The 20,537-nt window shown below is 32.2% G+C and overlaps 3 protein-coding genes across 12 annotated transcripts; all 3 read left to right on the forward strand.

Annotated features, from left to right (window-relative positions):
- The first annotated feature begins 3,054 nt into the window (after positions 1 to 3,054).
- On the forward strand, positions 3,055 to 7,580 carry LOC131601605 (uncharacterized). 10 transcript variants are annotated; one of them, XR_009283742.1, is made up of 8 exons: positions 3,341 to 3,698; positions 4,852 to 5,131; positions 5,218 to 5,243; positions 5,457 to 5,837; positions 5,954 to 6,029; positions 6,153 to 6,220; positions 7,068 to 7,193; positions 7,308 to 7,580. XR_009283742.1 is itself a non-coding variant. In XM_058873467.1 (7 exons), exons 3-6 carry the CDS (start codon positions 5,486 to 5,488, stop codon positions 7,143 to 7,145), a joined length of 297 nt encoding a protein of 98 aa, XP_058729450.1. In that variant the 5' UTR covers positions 3,339 to 3,698; positions 4,852 to 5,346; positions 5,457 to 5,485; the 3' UTR covers positions 7,146 to 7,193; positions 7,308 to 7,580. The 10 variants fall into 10 exon arrangements, 5 of the variants coding, with proteins under 5 accessions (XP_058729449.1, XP_058729450.1, XP_058729451.1 ...); XR_009283739.1 differs by having other exon boundaries at positions 3,339 to 3,698; positions 4,852 to 5,346; XM_058873467.1 differs by having other exon boundaries at positions 3,339 to 3,698; positions 4,852 to 5,346; positions 5,457 to 5,560.
- A 1,850-nt stretch (positions 7,581 to 9,430) lies between these two features.
- LOC131604558 (two-component response regulator ORR24-like) lies at positions 9,431 to 10,944 on the forward strand. Its single transcript, XM_058876991.1, has 2 exons — positions 9,431 to 9,682; positions 9,841 to 10,944. Exons 1-2 carry the CDS (start codon positions 9,431 to 9,433, stop codon positions 10,942 to 10,944), a joined length of 1,356 nt encoding a protein of 451 aa, XP_058732974.1.
- Positions 10,945 to 15,352: 4,408 nt separating this feature from the next.
- On the forward strand, positions 15,353 to 16,697 carry LOC131604559 (two-component response regulator ORR24-like). Its single transcript, XM_058876992.1, has 2 exons — positions 15,353 to 15,604; positions 15,780 to 16,697. Exons 1-2 carry the CDS (start codon positions 15,353 to 15,355, stop codon positions 16,695 to 16,697), a joined length of 1,170 nt encoding a protein of 389 aa, XP_058732975.1.
- The last annotated feature ends 3,840 nt before the right edge of the window (positions 16,698 to 20,537 follow it).

Here is a 20,537-nt window from a genome sequence, read left to right on the forward strand (position 1 = left end):
TTTTTTTTTAATTTCTTTTTATTTTATATATATTTTTTAATCTTTATTGGTTGGTTGTTAAAAGGTTAAATATCAAAACTAAAATATTTTGTCTACAATGAGTATTGAACACACGACACAATATATACAAGAGACACAATCTACCATGGTTTTATTTAGAAGTATGAATAGTCTCAAACTATATGTTATTTTAATATTTTTAATGCAAGAAATTAAACAATAGGAGCAATTGGCCTAATGGTAGATTGTGACTCTTGGGTTCAACACTCATTGTAGACAAACTACTTTAGTTTTAATATTTAACCTTTTAACAACCAATCAATAAAGTTTAAAAATATATGTAAAATAAAAAGAATTTTTTTTAAAAAAAATTTTAAAAAAAATTTTAAAATAAAAAAAATAAATTTACACGTGGAAATTTAAAAATAATAAAAATGTCACATGGCGTGCTACGTATGCTGATTCTGTTGGAATCTTGATCCAGGGTCAAATTTGATGGAATCTTTATTTGGTAAGATCTGTTTAACAATTTTTTTAAGGGGGATAAATCAAAACACACTCATATGGCAGAGGGTAAAAGTCATTTAACCCTAATAATAATAATAATAATAATCATAATAATAATAATAATAATAATAATAATAATAATAATAATAATAATACTTTTAGATTAAAAAAGTAAAACTTAAATAATTTTGACAATTATAAACAAATATAGAATACATACGTGTATGAATATCATTAAATTTGTGTTTATATTCATGAACTAACACATAATTAAATACTTGTTAATTTTATCTGTGAATATTTAATAAAACATCGAACCTGTGTCCAAGGCCGTTTTGGAGGGTGTGCAAGGCAGGCTACAGCACAGAGCCTCAAAATTTTAACGATTAAACTGTAATTAAATAGGGCCTCATAAATCTTTGAACCAATTAAAATGTGGTTAAATATGGCCTTTAATTATTTTGTCACGTTTGAACTATCACTAACCTACACAGAATCTCCAAAAACTTAAGACGGCTCTGCCTGTGTCTATGACGAGTTTTATCTGAGAATATCCACTAATAAGGAGTTTTTGTCATCCCTACCCTACTCAGATTTCATTAAAAAAAAAAGAATAATAATAATAATAGTAGGGACTTAAAAATAAAAGGCCAAAAAATATTCATTTAATGGAGACATGAATATTAAAAGTCAAATAGATGGTCTAAATAATGACACTTTATCATTTAGGGTTTTTGACAATCACACAATTTTGTCACATAGTCAAAAAAATTAAATTTTTTTAATATTTAATTATTTTATTTAAATTCTAAAATATATTTTATATTATTATTGTATTTAATACGAGGATTTGAGCCTCTCCTCTTTGTTAAATAAGTGGATTGAGCAGTAAATTTAGAGAAAATTTCATTACATCCTACTTCCATAGATGCAATACTTTTTTTAAAAAAATAATAATTTTTTCCGTAAGTGGATCTACATAAGCGTAAAAAATACAGTGAACGTTGAGAAAATTCAAAATATTTCAGTTTAGTGAATCTTCCGTAAATATATCTACAGAACTTGCTAAAAACAGAGTGTTCCGTAGATGTACCTACAAAATATTCTATTACATTTTAAAAACTTTCAATTTCTGTCAAAATATAGAATATCATAGTAGTGTAGTATAAATGTAATGGTATATATAGTACACGAAAACAAAACATCGTACATATCTTCTAAATAGTGTCAAACATAATAAAAATAAAATTACATCAATCTAATAAAAATATATACATCAAAAGTGTGTCAAACTGAAACCGATGAGACTAGTAGTTCTAATCCATATTCAAATAAAATAAGGTCCCAAAAAAGTCAAGCCAACAACAACAGTAAAACATAACTTCTTAGACATTATCCAAGATAACTAAACTCTCTCGGAGAATAGTCGACCAACACATTACCATGTATTGTATGATAAAAACAGATTCAGTGCAGAACAGCTACAAAATTTTAGTTGTTTTAAATTTCGTTTATCATCATAAAGTTATTAGTAAATAGTCTGACTTTGAAAACATAAAACTAATGAAACATAAAACTGATGAAACATGACAAGAAAAAAGATAAAATGAAGTAGACAAAAGATGTAATGATTCTAAAACCATTATATTGTACTTGATGACCAGATAGTGAAAAATGTCTTCAACTTGAATAGTCCTTAAAAAACTAAAACACATAAAAATAGACATACAAATTATGTTAAAAACTATAGAACAAAAGCCATTCTAAAATCAACATGAAAAAATAGAAAAAATAGAAAGAAATCGAGAGATAAAATCTTTAGCCATTGCCCAATCTCAAATATCTTTGCCCGTTTTGTTTAAGATTTTTAGAGTCTATACTATCATTCCTTTTTGTTAAACATCTTAATTTCCATAGATATTAATATGAATTTTCAGTGTTAAGTCAAAATGCAATGAAAAATAAAGTAAAATTAAAGATGGAGTTTAATGAATATGCATTGACAATTTAAAATAATTTACACTATTGTTCAATAGAATTTTAACATCTATCCGGATTATACAATCAACTTAAAAATTACAATATAAAATAGCGGTATACATGTCGGTGATTGATTGATACATGTGGCACTACAAGAAAACTGACCTATTGTGACACCCAGATTTAGTGACGCTTAATTTTTGTCACTACATGTTACTTTTACCTACAGTCATATTACTTTTACCTACGGATATATCTTATTTTATTAATTTTTTAAATAATTTTATACATTACTTTTACCTACACCCATATTACCTTTACCTACGGCTATATTTTACTTTATTAAATTTTTAAATAATTTTATATTATAAATAAATAATATTTTTTATAAATTATAAAATTATTATTTTCATAAAAAAAACGTAAAACTTAAGTTTTTTTTTTCATTGTCAAAACTCAACTTTACTAATTACTAATTAAAAAATTAAAAATTAATTTTAATTATAAAATATATGTTTTTATACTAATTAGGACAAAAAGGATAGTATTGTCATTTTCATTTCAATTTCAGCTTGCAACTTGCTTGTAGAAGTGATGTAAATCTGAAATTGTAGAATCCACCGTCGACTCTCTGTTCAATCGCCGCCACCGTAAACTCTGTTCAACCGCCGCCACCATCAACTCTCTGTTCAATCGCCGCCACACAACTCGACTCTTTCTTTCTAAGGTTTTCTCTCGCCCTCTCAAATTGCACCGAATCGTAATTGTTGAATTGTGTTATCGTAATTGAAATCATTGAAAACCATAACTATATGTATTCACGATTGTTTTCAATTTCTTGTGTAGTTAATTTATGTACCCTGAAATCAATTTACGATTTCGATGGTTTTTATTTTCTTCATCATTGACATTGTAGTGGTTGTTGTTGTTTGATGATTTGTGAAATATGAGAAAAATGATTAGAAATTTTTATTAGATTAAACCATAGTGAGAGTATTCTAAAAGTCATGTCTAAAAATGGGGGCAGTGAGATAATAGAGTCTCAAATTCTTCAAGCTTAAGTCCTCTTTTTTGTTTCTCTCTCTAAATTTCTCTTTCTCTCTCATCATCGTTGGAGATCCATCTCCTCCACCACCACCATGCTCCTCCGATTCTCTCTCCTCCTGCTTCTTCTCCTTTCTCCGGCCTTCGCTTCCGAGTCAGATCACAAGGTCAGATTTCACAATTCCCCTCCTCGATCTGATTTCCCCTTATTTTCATGAATTAGACCCACCTTTCAATTTTCTCAGCTTCGTGTTTTTGTTTTCGTTTCTGTTATAATTCCGAGTTGCGTAGTTGAATGTTTTGGTGTCAGATCTCAACTCTCTGCTCACTCCATTTCATCATGCACGCTTTTTGTTTGTGCCTTTGATGTGGATTTTTAGATGATTTTGCCATTCCCATTTAACATTGATTTCAATTTCAATTCATGATATTTGATTTGTTTGGAATTACGCAAACATGAAACTTCACTTGCGTGTATGTGTTAGATTAGAGTGTGCAATTATTCATTGTTTTTGTAATACTAGAGTGATTAACTAGCTTGTTTACTTTAATAGATACTTGTTATTGTAGTGTTGTAGCGCTTGAAGGCATTGGTTGATATTCAACATTAAAGCAAATTCATTGTTGTTTGGTTCCTTTATTTAGTCTTAGATTTGTTGAAAATTGCAAGAGGGTGGGTTTTAGAGTTCTGATGTCTGTTAGTTATATTTTTATCATTCCAAATGTTGAAATGGTACACCTATGACATTCCGATGCATAGTGGTGCTTAGGTGTCACAGTCTTCCATTTCATAGAAACTTATTAGTTACTAGTGTTGGGTCTCGCTTCATCTGGACGGTGTTTGCATGTTGTAGTTGTGTTATGTATGAACCATGTATCTTTAATTGATTCATGATGACACAAAATAATTAATATCTAGAATGTACTAGTAAATGTCTTCAAGCAATTGTAGCCTATTTAGCATAGACACAACAAATTAAAGGCATATGACTGACACATGTAGTTACATTTAATCACTTTTGTTTCCTCAATTTTTTACCTATGTCTGTGTCTACGAGGCAGTGACAATATTGTATTTGGTATTTGTATTGTATTTGGTATTTGTGTTTGTCTCTGTGCTTCATAGATTGTATCTGTGATTCTTAGACCTACTCTCCTTTTTTTGAGCTTATTGTAATGATTAATTATGGGTCTTTTTATAGAAATGTTGCTATGGCTTTATGACATATAAGTTACTCAGTATTGAACTTCAGCTCTCTTAAATTTATTTACTCGTTGGCATCTAAAAGCTTAGATTTAATTTATATATTTTTGCACCAGCTTTATGACATAAAGTTATGCATTATTGGCAACTGGTGTGATCTCTAAGTAAGTACAGTATATAAGTGCTGAATACGGATCAGGAGAGATCAATTTAAGTACTGTAACAAAGGTCAAGAAAGGAAAGGGAACTTCTGGTGTATCTGCTACCAACGGTCTAGATGTTCATCGTGCCGTGAGGACTGGTTTACCTGAATCATTGTCCTGTCAACACGTGTTGTCATCAAGAAGCCAAGCCATAGTGGTTCCTTCTCCCGAATGTCAAAGTCCAGTTGAATTGGTACAGTCTTAGTAGAGCATTGTTTCATATTAATAACCATCTAATCAGAATTTGCACGATAAAATTTCCCCTTCTCTGATTTACAGTGATAGGAAAGAAGCACTTTTAGGTGGTACATATCTAAGTTCTATCTTTTTGAGTCTTCTGCATCACCAATATATTATTCATTGAGTCGAAATGCCGACTCAATTTTTTTAGGTTGCTGAAGGTAGAAGGTGCATTATCTTATCAGCTGAAGGAGTTCTTCTCTTGGACTTTTAGAAAGCATACTTTCTATTTTCAATGTTTTGCTAATTCTAAGTTAACATGTTATTTAACTACACAGATGCAGTTCAGAATACACTTAAACTTAACATGAAAGTCCAAGTAGGGGAGCTAGACGGAGTCAAGAGAGTGATCACAGTCAACTTCAGCCTTCACCTTTGTGAGGTATATTGTTGGAATAAATGCGGTCCTTTAATACAATTCTAGTTTAGTGCATCAAGTTTTAACCAATTTATTGCAGAAAACCCAATCCGGTGCTCTCGGTAATCCTCGTTTCTTTCTTCCCTGATCCATTTTCCCCTATTCGGTGATTTTTTTTATTTAGATTTTATATTTATTTTTTTGTTATTGGGTTGCGGTTTCGGTAATTGGTTTAATTATAATGGCTACGCTGTTTCTGCACGAGATGGGTTATTATCTCACAACTTAAATTGTTCATGAGGTTTGCATTCTTTTTTACAATCTTGATTTTTCCGTTTTTGTGTTTAATTTGATGTTAATATCAATGATGCTAGCTAGTTGTATACGTATATTAGTAAATGTTGTGATCTTTTGCAGATGTCAGTGGACTTGAATCGTGGAGAGACTCTTCCGATTCATATAAATATGACATTCCCTTCTTTACCTTGTGATGGTTAGTACTAAAATTTTTTTATCTGCTTGATGTTGCTTTCAAGTTTATTTTTCGTTTTGGGTTTGTCGTTATGTATAATGATGAAGATTATGAATGATATTCTTTGTTATTGTCTGTGGGCAGTTTTGAGTGTGGATGCTATTGATATGTCGGGCAAGCATGAGGTGGATCTTGATACTAACATATGGAAAGTAAGTTTGTTAGTAGTCTATTATAGATAGATATCCTTTCATGTGTTTTTGTTTTCTTAAACTATGTATTTTGCTTCATTTTATATCATTTCTTTAAGATGTTGATGTCTATTCTAAGGTTACTTGATGCATTGTATCCTTTCATGTTAGAAAGACATAGACCTCTTCTTTCTCGTATTGCTTACTTTCGCGGAATTTGGAAATTGCCGAGTGTGCATTGAGCGATAGTTTTACCCTCAGCTTAGTAGTAGTATGTGTTTGAAATAAATTCCTCCAAAACTTGATTCCTGTCCAAACCACAAGTAATGATTTGAGAGGATTTGAAATTTCCCATGTCAGGGTTGTTGGGGCGTAGATACCGATATCGATATTCTAATATATAATAGAACAATTTTATTGAGGGATGGTTGTACGCTTATCCTTGGCATCTACTCTGTTTTTTATATCAACAAATATGTAGTCCTCTGTTTTCAGATATTGCATTTACTATAATTCACACTCTAAACCAAGTATATACTTATCTTTCTTGTGGAATTGTGGGTGGGTTATTCATTGGTATACACTTGCTTAGCTCTTAAGTCATGATGAACATGGAGGAGATCTAGTTCTCTCCAGGTTTTCTTTTGCAGTATTCTTGTTTTACTTGAGGTATAAGTGAGTTCAAGAAATGTAAGCTTAATAATCAGTGGTAGTTGTTTTCAGTGCTTTCATTTAGAATATGTTCACAATTTGGCATTTTACTATAGAAGTACACTGTTTTGTATTTTAGGGACTGAATTGTATTTTAGGGAAGTTTCAATGTTAATATGTAATCTGGAGTATGAAAAGTTACTTGTGTTGCATGTAGGAAGAGTTAAAGAAGCACATGGTAGAGGAGGCAGGTAGCTCACATAATTCTCAAGCCATCAAAGATTCTACAAGCTGAAAGAATGATACTTATTCAAAGGTTAAAGGGCCCGAAAAGAGAGGACAGGTGCGTTGTCCTGGCAAGCTTCCCTGACATGCCAGTTTTAGCTCCAATGCTGATAATAGAGTTGCAACATTAGAGAATTTGCTTGGAAATCTAATTTCTATTCTTCAAGTGCAGTTTTCTGAAGATCGACAAGTTAACGAGGTCTTACGAGTTATAACCGAAGAGGTTTGATTTTGTGTCACCTATTGACCACAATCCGGTGAAGTTCATCTCAAGATACTCTTCACCTCCCTTTGCTATACAGATGTTTACATGAAAGTGAAGATACAAGAATATTAAAATAAAAATATATGTGATTTCTTTTGTAAGATTTTAAGTATATTGAATGAAACTTTCTATGTTGAAATATTTGAATTTAATGTAAAATAGGATAATTTTTTCATTTTAGTGATTTAACTTTGTCATGGTTCTTAATATATTTTAAAATATTTATAATCAGTCATTCAATTTTAATATTAGTAATATTTGTCAATGTAAAATTATAAATTTATTATATTTTCATATAATAAAATTTTTGTTTATTGAAGTTTTAGTGGTAGCAAAAAGAAAATTATTATTTAAAAAAAATTAAAATTTATATAAGTTTTAGTGACACCTAAAAAGTCGTAGGTATAAGTTTTACTAATTATAATACTAGGATAACCTATAGTGACAGTCAATAGTTGTAGGTATTTTGTCTGTAGCCAAAAGTTACCGTGACGTCTAATTTAGCGTCACACCACACCCCCTTAAAGTTGACGCCAAAGGAGGGTGTCACTAAAAGTTTTGCAGACATTTAGCTACAGATTATTGACTTTTAGTGACAATTTTTTAGTGTCACGGAAAGCCAATTTTCTTGTAGTGTGGGTGATTGATTGATAGTATAAATTATTTTATATTGTCATTGCATTTTTTTTTCAAGACATAAATATGCTTGTTTAGTTTTTTTTTTTTATTTTGGTTTTTTAAATGGTCAAAATTGCTATAATTTAATACTATCAACTATATATTTTAATGGTTTGTTATTAAATAAGATTTTATATTTGAAATAGAGTTAAAACGTAGTGTATTGACGGTGTAAAAAATCTTTATACTGTTATTCAATAGAAACATTTTATTCTGCCATATCATTTCAGTAACTTAAAATTTACAGTATGACTTGGCGCTCAACAAGATCGTAATTGGTTGACAGTGTAAAACTTTTTTACAGCATCTCCCCTTTTCTTTTTGAAATATGCAGAATATCTATTTTTTTTTAAAGAGAGCAGAATTAAACACGGTTGATATAAGTTTAACGGGAATTAAAAAATAACAATTGGATTGATATAAAAAACAATAATTTAACAGTAATTACAAAATACATTACAGTTTCATAAAAATTCAAGTTTCAATTAAGTAACAAGAATTTTGACACGGTTGCATTATATAAGGCGAAGAGACACCGAAATTTTTATAGAAAGTATTTTCACTCAATTTTTTAAGCCTTTGTTTCAGTACCATTTCTGGTCAAAATTTCTAATATTTTTCAACCTCTCTTGTTACCTTTTTCTTCGAGATTCATTCTTTATTCTATAAAGATGGGTCCGGTGATAAAATTATACCAAATTAAAAAAAAAATAATAATAATAATGATAATAATTAAGAATAAAATAATAATAATAATAATTAAGATTTCATAAAGTAATATTTAAGTAATTTTGATAATTATAAATGAATAAGAATATTTATCAGTACATATATTATTAAATTCATGTCTATACCTATTAACTAATTGATAATTAAATATTAGTTAATTTTATTCGAGGATACATAATCGAACCCGTATTTGTGAAGGGTTTTATCCACAGATACTCTCAAGTGCAAATTTTTTGTCATTTCTATCCTATTTAAATTCCATAAAAAAGGCCTAATGAACGAGACTTTGTTACGGTTTTTGACATCTAGAACGGCCACATGTCACCAGACTTTTTTGTCAAGTAATTAAAAAATTAATTCTTTTTAATATTATTATTTTATTTAATACATACTACGGATGATTTGAGCACTAGTAAAGTTTGGTCAATGCAAGGGTGACTTTTAACAAGTGAGGTGTCCGCGGATTGAGCAGTAAAATTGGTGTATATATACAACACAAGCTGCTGTGATTATATTGATATTTATTAACACAATCTTTCTAAATTTTGCTGATTTCTCTCACCCACCACTCAAAGCTCTCTCTATATATAAAGTTACACTTCACTTCAATTTTGATAATAAAGATGGCTTCGGTGATTAACGAAATGCCTAAAAGAAAGAAAGAGCAACATCATGATGATGATGACAATGACTCATTGTCGTCACATAATAATAAGAAACCTCGTCGTGTGGTTTGGTCTGATGATCTTCATGCAAAGTTTGTTGATGCTGTTGATGTACTTGGCATTGCAAATTCAAAGGTTGTTCCGAGTAAAATAGTTTCTTTAATGAATGTTGATGGAATTACTACCGCTCATGTCGCTAGCCATCTCCAGGTACGTACATATGTTCTTTATCATTCTTGATCAATGTTATTCAATAATCTTGATAAATCTTGATGATTCTTGATGAATGTTTTTTCACAAATGTTGATGATTCTTGATGAATGTTACTTCACAAATCTTGATGATTCTTGATGAATATTGTTTTGCAGAGATACAGACTTCGTAACAAAGAGGCTGCACATGAAGCTGATAGAGATAGGGTTCCTTCAACAAAGATTCTTCAGGCTACTGATCAATCTCAAAACATCACCAACAGCTCCTTTAACAAAAAGCATGTCCATCAATCTCACACACAAATGTACTCTCCAACCGGTTTCAACATGAGTGGAGTCTCTCCTTCAACACTAATTCAATCTCAAAATATCAACATCCATCCACCACCATCCACTTTTCCTAGAAATCATTACACCTCTAGTGCTCCAACTCATGTTAACCAATATACTACTCCACTTGGATTTCCAACAACCTTCGACGACTTCCATGGATCATCTGCTTCTTCAACACTCATTCAACCTATTCAATCTCAAGCTATCAACAACACCTCGTCAATCATCCATTCACCACCATCCACATTTCCTATATATCATCACACCTCTACTTTTCCAACTATTGGTAACCAATCTACAACTCCACTTCGATTTCCAACAACCTTCGACAACTTCCATAATGTAGGAGGGACATTTCTTGGATCTTCTTCAACACTCATTCAACCTAATCAATCTCAAGCTATTAACAACAGCTCGTCAATCATCCATCCAACACCGTACAAGTTTCCAATATATCATCAAAGCCCTACTTTTCCAACTCTTGTTAACCAATCTACAACTCCCCTTGAATTTCCAACAACATCCCACTTCCATGACATTAGGGCTACTAACTACCCTTTTGTTGGACCTTCTTCAAAAACCACAAGAAGCATTTCGGATTATGAAGATCTGATAAGGGAACCTCAGCTACTTCCGTTTCCCCACAATTCTTTGCCAGTGTTGGAGTCTCACAAAACAAGTCAAAATAGTCAAATGAATTCACAGCATGCACATAATGTAGAGCCAATTATTGTTGGATCATCTGCTTCTTTGGAAGACACAAACTATAATCTGCGGAATGATGATAGTTTTATTGACTTTTCCGCTGAAGAAACAGATCCTCAGACTTTAGAGGACATTAGAAAGATGGGGGAAGGCATAGAAGATGATGATCTCCTTAACTCTTGGAAGCGCTTTCTAGAAGAGGATGTCACTAATCTTATGTGAGCTGGCATTAGTATGTTGATTCTACTTGATCAACAACAATTATTTTAGTGTAGAGCACATTGTGACAATTATTTGCAACTTATGTATATTGCAACCACTTTTGAGTTGATTACTATTTTGAACTTATTACAAACTTTGTTTATTGTTTTAGTATACAAGTCTTGTTTATGAACTCTGATTATGCAGATTGACAATAATTATAACACAGTAACAGACATAAATATGGTTGTTTGCTACTCATGTTTTGAACCTTGTTAAGTTAATCTATATAAGAATAATTTCAAAAGTATAGGAACAAGAACCAACAAAACAGAATCATATTAGTTGAACTCTTCTTAACACTTAACACTTGCATGATCAAATAAATGCCTTGCTATTCAAGAAAGCAAGGGTACTGTTTCGATGCCTCATCACAAGTACAATACTTTCTGGGTGCATATGGTTTATGATTGTATATAGTTGGTTAGTTACAAAATGAACTGAATGAGCAATTTTCTGTTATAAACTTGTTTACGTGGCTTATGATTATATATATAGTAATATTGTTTCTTAAGTCAAGTATGTATTATGTTTATTTTAGGAAGTGTTATGTGTTTTATATTATTCCATTTATAATGGTGTCCACGAGCAACAACTTCACATGATGTGTCTGTCTAAATCAATTTTCTGTTATCTACCATCTTATGACAAGTGTATTTTTTCGATGCCTCCTTACAACTCCACTTCTATTTCATGGCTGAGCTATGCTAATTGAAATCTAAATTAATTTAATTTATAAATTTTATATTAATAAATAATTTAACATTATTCGGAGTTGTGTTTGAAGTGGAATTAAAATTGTTCGGTCAACGGTAAAATAAAACCCTCTCACGGTGGAGTAAGCATTCAATATAGCGGAGAGGAGGATGACCAACAAAGTTAAAATTTCAACGCTAAGTCAATAAGAGAATGAAAAGTGATTAGACAATGAGAATGAATTTAAATCATATTTTTCCCTTCACATCAGGTCCTTTATATTTGAGAGTTAGTTGAAGCGGTCTAGATCTAGATCAGATCTGGTAGGCCTCCTCTTATTGGGCTTTTGGGAGATACAAAATAGTTGTCCCTAAAGTTACACGTGGCGTAACAGTAAGAAACCTTTTACAGAATTGGATCGGGTTCCCTGCACCGAGGTCATTGATTTGAGAAGTGGGAGAGGTTTAGCACCGACGTGGTTGATAAGTGCAAAAATATGGTAATTAGATACATTGAAAAGAGACATTTATTAACTTGGTATGCAAGTTTCTAGTAGTAAAATTTCCAATTATTGATAAGATTATGGTTCTGTTAGGATATCAAGTGTGTTGAGCATTTTACTACTGATTCCATTCATTTTACGTAGGTATTTTATTTCCTTGGAAGATTTGATCACTCAAAGCATGGAGTAGAACACAACTAACATTGCCCAACAAGCTTTCGATGAGATTCAGGCGACATCTCTCCCAACATGCCTATAGCGAGCAACAGGCGAGGAGAAACTGAATGTTTCTAGACAGAAAAATTAGCCTAGTAGCCCGGGGAGAACCAAGCGAGTTTTCTCGCCCAACAAAGTCATCAATGAGCATCAGGCGAGGCCAGGAAGAAAGTTTCAAATTTAGCATTCTCACTTTGTGACATCGCAGCGAGACAATGCGGTTTAGAGGATGATGTGACAGAAACTTCATGGTGACGAAACATTGCTCGCAAAGAGAGGCTATAGTTCGCCATGAGAGATCAACAGGGTAGAAACACTACTACAAAATAATGCATCTAACGTCGGACGCGGAATGCATTTTACCTCGACATTAGAAGCGAGGTAAACAAGGTCGTCATAAAAAGTAAAGACTTATCTCTATTGCACCCCAAAATTTTCCCTATTCATTTGTGCTATAAGTTATGGAAAGCGTTTATTTTGTCGTTCGAAAAGCAAGAAAAATATTAAAGAGTTTCATCATTTTCAGACAGTTCGGTGCGAATGTTTGTTTTCACGGTGCAAATGCAAAATTTATAACTTCCGATTGGAAGGTTATATGGGCTTGGTTCTCGCGCAGTTTGGATTGTTTCAACATTCTCAACATCTTTTCTGTTCAGCCTGGAGGCCAATTCATCAAGGAAAGTGGCGGGAATTAATTGTTTCTGAAATTTTGATGTTGTAGTTCCACTGTCTCTCGGATATTTGAAAATTCGTAACTTCTTTCCGTTAAATTCGTTTGAAGCGAGCCATACGCCAAAAGTTCCGTCTTGAGGTCCACTATGTTTCATGTGTTGGGGTTGACAATTGATTCTTTGAGGAAGGTCCCCGAATTCTCAATTTACTTGAGGTTTTACGGTGGAAAAATAGTGTTGAACCGTTGTCTTCTGGACGCTAAAAAATTCATAACTCTCACACCGTTTACCCGATTGAGTTGAATTTTTAACTGGAGTTCCGTTTAACTGGACCTCTGGGTTTCTTTCGCTTTAGTTGTTGTTATTCACGAATTTATATCCGTTTGGTATTGTCTCTTATTCCTTTTTACCTATTCTCGCATTTTACCACTTTTGCGCATCATTCATTGAAAAATAACTTTATTGAAAATTATACACTTGTCATAACTTTATTCTAGCATACGTGTAACTGAAAATTATACACTTGTCATAACTTTATTGAAAAATAATAAGAACCACACCTAAAGAATTGTACCTAAGTTTTGTCATATTATTAAATCCATGTCTGTACCGTTTAACTAACCAATAATTAAATATTTGTTAACTTTATCCGATGATACATAATCAAACCTATCCGTAGATAGTCTCGAGTGCAAAATTTTTGTCATTTCTATCCTACTTAATTTCGATAAAAAAGAATAGGATTATGATAACGAGTGTCTCGGAGACACTATTTAAAGATTCTAAATATAAAAAATATTTTTTAAATAAATTAATTATTTTAATTTACAATACATAAAATATGAATATTTTTAAAAATATATATCTTATATTTAATCGAAAAGTCAATTATTTTAATTTTTATTATATTAAATACAAATAATTAATGAATAAAACATATCTTTTTAAACTACTTAGCCAAAAAAAACTCATTTATTGGGAGACAAAAAATAAAAGGCAAAGTAGATTGCCTAATTAAGGAGACTTTGTCGTTTAGGGTTTTTGACATTTAAAGTTGCGACATGTCACAAGATTTTTTATTAAGTAATTAAATAATTAATTTCTTTTAATATTATTATTTTATTTAATATGTACTACGGATGATCTGAGACTTAGTATACCTTTGTTTTATATTTTTTCGTATCGTTCAAAAAATATTACACCACAATTAATGCATTCGGGCTACAACACAGGTCTTTGACTAGTTTTTTAATAAAAATATGACAAGTGTACTTAAATATCCTTTAGGTAGTAAAAAAAAAATTGCTTTTGTGTAACAAAAAATTATACATTTGTCATCTTTTTTATCGAAAAATAATATAAACCATAACTAAATAATCGTATCTAAATTTGTTCATATACAATAAATTAAATCAATAAATTATTCGTTTTATGAGTTCACTAAAGATCCGCTTCTTTTTCTCTCATAATTGTAATTGGTTGTAATTTTCCTTTTTGTGTCGGGTCCTTCCCGCTTTTTGTGTAACCGGGTTGGAGAACCCCTTTGTTCTCCCGTTAATATATCTTGCTTACACACAAAAAAAACGCATGACGAATTTTATCAACAAATATAAATAGTGATAAATACAATATTAAATCCCATAAAAATAATAGAGTTTAATTTATAGTGATAAATACAATATAAATAGTTATAAATACAATATTAAATCCCATAAAAGTTATACATTTGTTATTTTACACTGTCGTCTAATAGAAAACTAACAAAGTGCCTTGTCATTAAAAGAATTTTTAATTTAAAGTGTGATTTATTCTAATATAAGGTTGTGATTGGTTGACAATGTAAAATAATTTTACACTGTAAGTGTATAAATTTTTTTCTCAAATAATAGGGATTTAAAAATAAATGGCCAGAAAAATACTCTTTTAACTAGACATAAAAATAGATTAAAAAAAAACGAGACATAAAAATAGAAGGCCTAATTAACGAGACATTGTTACGGTTTTTGACATTTGTCAAGTAATTAAATAATTAATTCTTTTTAATATTATTATTTTATTTAATATATAGTACTATGGATGATTTGAGCCCTAGTATACCTCTGGTGAATGCAACGGTCACTCAAGTTAACTCAAGTTAAGTCGGTGGATTAAGCAGTAAAAATAGAATCTATATTGATATTTATTAACACAATCTTTCTAGATTTTGCTGATTTCTCTCACCCACCACTCAAAGCGCTCTCTATATATATAAAGTTACACTTTCATCACTTCAATTTTGATAAAGATGGTTGTGGTGATTAACGAAATGCCTAAAAGAAAGAAAGAGCAACATCATGATGATGATGATGACAATGACTCATTGTCACATAATAATAAGAAACCTCGTCGTGTGGTTTGGTCTGATGATCTCCATGCAAAGTTTGTTGATGCTGTTAACCTTATTGGCATTTCAAATTCAAAGGTTGTTCCGAGTAAAATAGTTGCTTTAATGAATGTTGATGGAATTACTACCTCTCATGTCGCTAGCCATCTCCAGGTACGTACGTATATTCTTTATCATTCTTGATCAATGTTTCTTCACAAATCTTGATGATTCTTGATGAATGTTTTTCAATAATCTTGATAATTCTTGATGAATATTGTTTTGTATAATTCTTTAAATATTTGTTAGACGGCGGTGACTGACTAAAGTGACCGATATTGTAATGCAGAAATATAGACACAAAAAGAAAAAGGCTGAACATCAAGCTGATAGAGATAGGGTTCCTTCAACAAAGATTCTTCAGCCTACTCAATCTCAAAACATCATCAACACCTCCTTTAACATCCCTCCACCATCATACAAGTTTCATGCAAATCAAAACTCAACTTTACTCCTCCCTATCAAAAAGCCTGTCCATCAATCTCACACACAAATGTACTCTCCAACCGGTTTCAACATGAATGGGGTTACGCCTTCAACACTAATTCAATCTCAATATATCAACAACCATCCACCACCATCCACTTTTCCTACATATCATTACGCCTCTAGTGTTCCAACTCCACTTGGATTTCCAACGACCTTCGACTTCCATGATGTAGGGACATTTGATGGATCATCTGCTTCTTCAACACTCATTCAACCTATCAACACCTCGTCGTCAATCATCCATCCACCACCGTACAAGTCTCCAATATATCATCAAAGCCCTACTTTTCCAACTGATGTTAACCAATCTACAACTCTACTTGGATTTCCAACAACATCCCACTTCCATGATGACATTAGGGCTACTAACTGCCCTTTTGTTGGACCTTCTTCAAAAAGTACAAGCATTTTGGATTATGAAGATCTGAGAAGGGAACCTCAGCTACTTCCGTTTCCCCACAATTCTTTGCCGGTATTGGAGTCTCACAAAACAAGTCAAAATAGTCCAATGAACAATTCACAGCAGGCACATAATGTAGAGCCAATTATTGTTGGATCATCTGTTTCTTTGGAAGACACAAACAATAATCTGTGGAATGATGATACTTTTATTGACTTTTCGGTTGAAGAAACAGATCCTCAGACTTTAGAGGACATTAGAAAGATGGGGGAAGGCATAGAAGATGATGATCTCCTTAACTCTTGGAAGGCTTTCTAGATATGTGATTATACTTGATCAATCAACAATTATTTTAGTTTAGAGCATATTGTAACTATTATTTACAACTTATGTATGATGCAACCACTTTTGAGTTGATTACTACGTTAGAACATATTAAAAACTTTGTTTCTTGTTTTAGTATTTGGAACTCCACTTTTGATTGATAATAGATTTAACACAGTAGCAAACATAGATATCTCTTTATGCTACTCATGTTTTGAACCCTCTTAAGCTAATCTTATATTTCTTGCCCTAACAATTTCAAAATTATATAGGAACAAAGAACCAAAAACCAACAAAGCAGAATGGTATACCACTTAAAAGTTGCATGAGCAAATGCCTTGTTATTCAAGAAAGCCATAGACAGTGACTTGTTGTTTACTTGTTTTGTGAATAGTGTATTAGAACTTGTATGCGAGATTCAAGAAAAAGGTTCAAGTAGAAATGAGATATTCAAGAAAAAGGTTCAAGTTGAAAATAGAAATTTTTAGATTTTGAGACAGTTTGGTTAAAAGCTTCATCTTGGTATATATCATCTTATGACTGACCAAGTGTACTGTTTCGATGCCTCATCACAAGTCCACCAACTTCTATTTCATGGCTAACCTATGCTAATTCAAATCAAAATCAATTTATTTATTGAGAAATGATAGAATATTTAAAAGTATAAGAGAACTTGGAGATGGTACGATAATTTTCTGTGTATATGGATTATGATTATATATTGTTGGTTAGTTACAAAATGAGCCGAATGAGCCATTTAGTGTGATAGATTTGTTTACGTGGCTTATGATATAAATAGTAATCTTGTTTCTTAAGTAAAGTATGTGTTATGTTTATTTTAGGAAGTGTTATGAGTTTTATAATAATACACTAGCTATTCCATTTATAAATGGTGTTCACCAGCAACAACTTCACATGAAAAGGATGAATGACGTGTCTGCCTAAATCAATTTTATGTTATCTACCATCTTATGACACGTGTATCTTTTTTATGCCTCAATACAACTCCACTTCTATTTCATGGCTAGGCTATGCTAATTAAAATCGAAATTAATTTAATCTATAAATTTTATATCAATAAACAATTTAACATTATTTAGTTGTGTTTAAAGTGGAATTAAAACTGTTTGGTGAACGGTAAAATAAAACCTTCACACGGTGGAGTAAGCATTTAATATGGCGGAGAGGAGAATGACCAACAAAGTTAGCATTTCAACACTAAGTCAGTAAGAGAATAAAAAATTATCTGAGAGTGAGAATGAATTTAAATCATATTTTTCCCTTCACATCAGGTCCTTTATATTTGAGACTTATAAGTTGAAGCGGTCTAGATCTAGATTAAATCTGATAGGCCTCCTCTTATTGGGCCTTTGGGAGATACAAAATAGTTGTCCCTAAAGTTACAGACGGCGTAACAGCAAGAAACCTTTTAGAGAATTGAATCGAGATCCCTGCACCAAGGTCATTGATTTGAGAAGTGGGAGAGGTTTAGCACCAACGTGGTTGATAAGTGAAAAAATATGGTAATTAGATACATTGAAAAGAGGCATTTATTAACTTGGTATGCAAGTTTCTGGTAGTAAAATTTCCAATTATTGATAACATTAGGGTTCTATTAGGAGATCAAGTGTGTTGAACATTTTACTACTGATTCCATTCATTTTGCGTAGGTATTTTATTTCCTTGGAAGATTTGGTCACTCAAAGCATGGAGTAGAACACAACTAACATCGCCCAACAAGGTTTCAGTGAGATTCAAGCGACATCTCTCCCAACATGCCTAAAGCGAGCAACAGGCGAGGAGAAACAGAATGTTTCTAGACGGAAAAATCAGCTCAGTAGCCCGGGGAGAACCAAGCGAGCTTTCTCGCCTAACAAAGTCATCAGCGAGCATTAGGCGAGGCCAGGCAAAAAATTTCAAATTTAGCATTCTCACTTGGTGACGTCGCAGCGAAACAATGTGGTTTAGAGGATGATGTGGCAGAAACTTCATGGTGAAGATACATTGCTCGCCAAGAGAGGCTATAGTTCGCCTGGCAAGATCAACAGGGCGGAAACACTACTACAAAAATAACACATATAACTTCGGACGTGAAATGCATTTTATCTCGCATTAGAAGCAGGATAAACAAGGTCGTCATAAAAAGTAAAGACGTATCACCTCGGTGTTTAAAACACTGAGGTCTAATTTTATTAACGCATGGGTTCGAACCCCAGTTTCTACAGTTTTATTATTTACAAAATCTTGCGCCTTTTTTATCTCGGTTTATTAAGGAAACCGAGAGATTATAAATTTTTTTATAATCAAACTCGTTACATTGTTTACACAGAACATTAATAAAATAATTTGTTTACAAACTATAGTGTTTATCCAAACTATTTATTTTTTACACAGAATAAAAAAGTAAGTGTCCATGAAGATCATATGTTGAATCTTCAATTCCTTGATACACTCCAAACCAAAAAAAAAGGGTATTATCTATGGCTTTTATTTGCATTTGTTTCTGATATAAATAAAAAAGGGTTAGATGAATAAAAAAATTCCGACCCCCTAAGGTGTTCTGGTTATGGGGGGAAGCCAAGAGGGGGAGGATCCAATGCCCTGGTTAAGTGCTTCAAGTGTGGTGTCGAAGGACATCGTGCTAATGATTGCAACAAGAATTCTGGAAGGTGTTTCAAGTGTGACAAGTCGGGTCACAAAGGTGTGGATTGTAGAGTTTGTTCAGATGGGACTTGCTACAATTGTGGTCAGCAAGGGCACATTAGTACCAAGTGTAATAAACTAAAGAAGGAGCAAGCGAAGGGAAAAGTGTTTGCATTGTCTGGTGCTGAGACCACTGTTGATGATAGGCTAATCTGAGGTACGTCCCTTATTTATGGTACACCTTTGATTGCTATTATTGATACCGGTGCAACATATTCTTTCATTTCACGTTTCGACGGTAAATCACTTGCATCTTCAGGAAATACCTCCGCAAAATCATAAACTATCGGCAATTCTTCAATTGTTCTCTTCTCATGAACATCTAAGGTTGCCAACAACATAAACAATTCAACCCCATCTTGCACAGATTCATCAACTTGTTTAGCAGACAAAAACAAATCTTCCTTAACACTAATTTTAGGAAAAACAATCGTCTTATCAAAACAGTTGATATACACACGATTAAATTCCAACCAATTCATGTCCAAAGTCACATCAAGCTGCTCTAACGGAAGACAAACTAAATCAATCCCAAAATCTCTACCAAAGATACTCAACGGACAATTTAAACACACATAAGAAATAGAAACAGAACCCATAACAGGTGTATCAATAAACATACTTCTACGCATATCAGATAACACAAGATTCAATCTCTTAGCACAATCCAAAGAAATGAAAGAATATGTTGCACCGGTATCAATAATAGCAATCAAAGGTGTACCATTAATAAAGCACGTACCTTGGATTAGCCTATCATCGATAGTTGCTTTCGCACCAGACAATGCAAACACTTTCCCCTTCGCTTGATCCTTCTTTGATTTGTCACACTTGGTACTAATGTGACCTTGCTCTCCACAATTGTAACAAGTCACACTCGGACCAACTCCACACTTGTTTGCCTAGTGACCAATCTTGCCACACTTGAAACATGTCACAGAATCCTTACCAGAATCAACAACACAATGTCCTTCACCACCACATTTGAAGCACTTAAGTGGATTAGAAGTTCCTCCCCCACTTGGCTTCTTACCAAAACCAGATTCTTTCCTCTTGTCATCATACGATTTCCCATGAAATTGGCCTTTCTTCTCATTAATAGCCTTGTAGTGAGAAGCACTCTCCCTACTA

The sequence above is a fragment of the Vicia villosa genome, linkage group LG5 (assembly GCF_029867415.1).
Source record: "Vicia villosa cultivar HV-30 ecotype Madison, WI linkage group LG5, Vvil1.0, whole genome shotgun sequence".
Lineage (NCBI taxonomy): Eukaryota > Viridiplantae > Streptophyta > Magnoliopsida > Fabales > Fabaceae > Vicia > Vicia villosa.

Coding starts and splice junctions, on each gene's coding strand:
- LOC131601605 (XM_058873466.1), top strand. CDS start 5,438: ATGTTATTTAACTACACAGATGCAGTTCAGAATACACTTAAACTTAAC. Junction 6,030..6,152: donor CCCTTCTTTACCTTGTGATG/GTTAGTACTAAA, acceptor GTCTGTGGGCAG/TTTTGAGTGTGGATGCTATT. Junction 6,221..7,067: donor TTGATACTAACATATGGAAA/GTAAGTTTGTTA, acceptor TGTTGCATGTAG/GAAGAGTTAAAGAAGCACAT.
- LOC131604558 (XM_058876991.1), top strand. CDS start 9,431: ATGGCTTCGGTGATTAACGAAATGCCTAAAAGAAAGAAAGAGCAACAT. Junction 9,683..9,840: donor ATGTCGCTAGCCATCTCCAG/GTACGTACATAT, acceptor ATTGTTTTGCAG/AGATACAGACTTCGTAACAA.
- LOC131604559 (XM_058876992.1), top strand. CDS start 15,353: ATGGTTGTGGTGATTAACGAAATGCCTAAAAGAAAGAAAGAGCAACAT. Junction 15,605..15,779: donor ATGTCGCTAGCCATCTCCAG/GTACGTACGTAT, acceptor ATTGTAATGCAG/AAATATAGACACAAAAAGAA.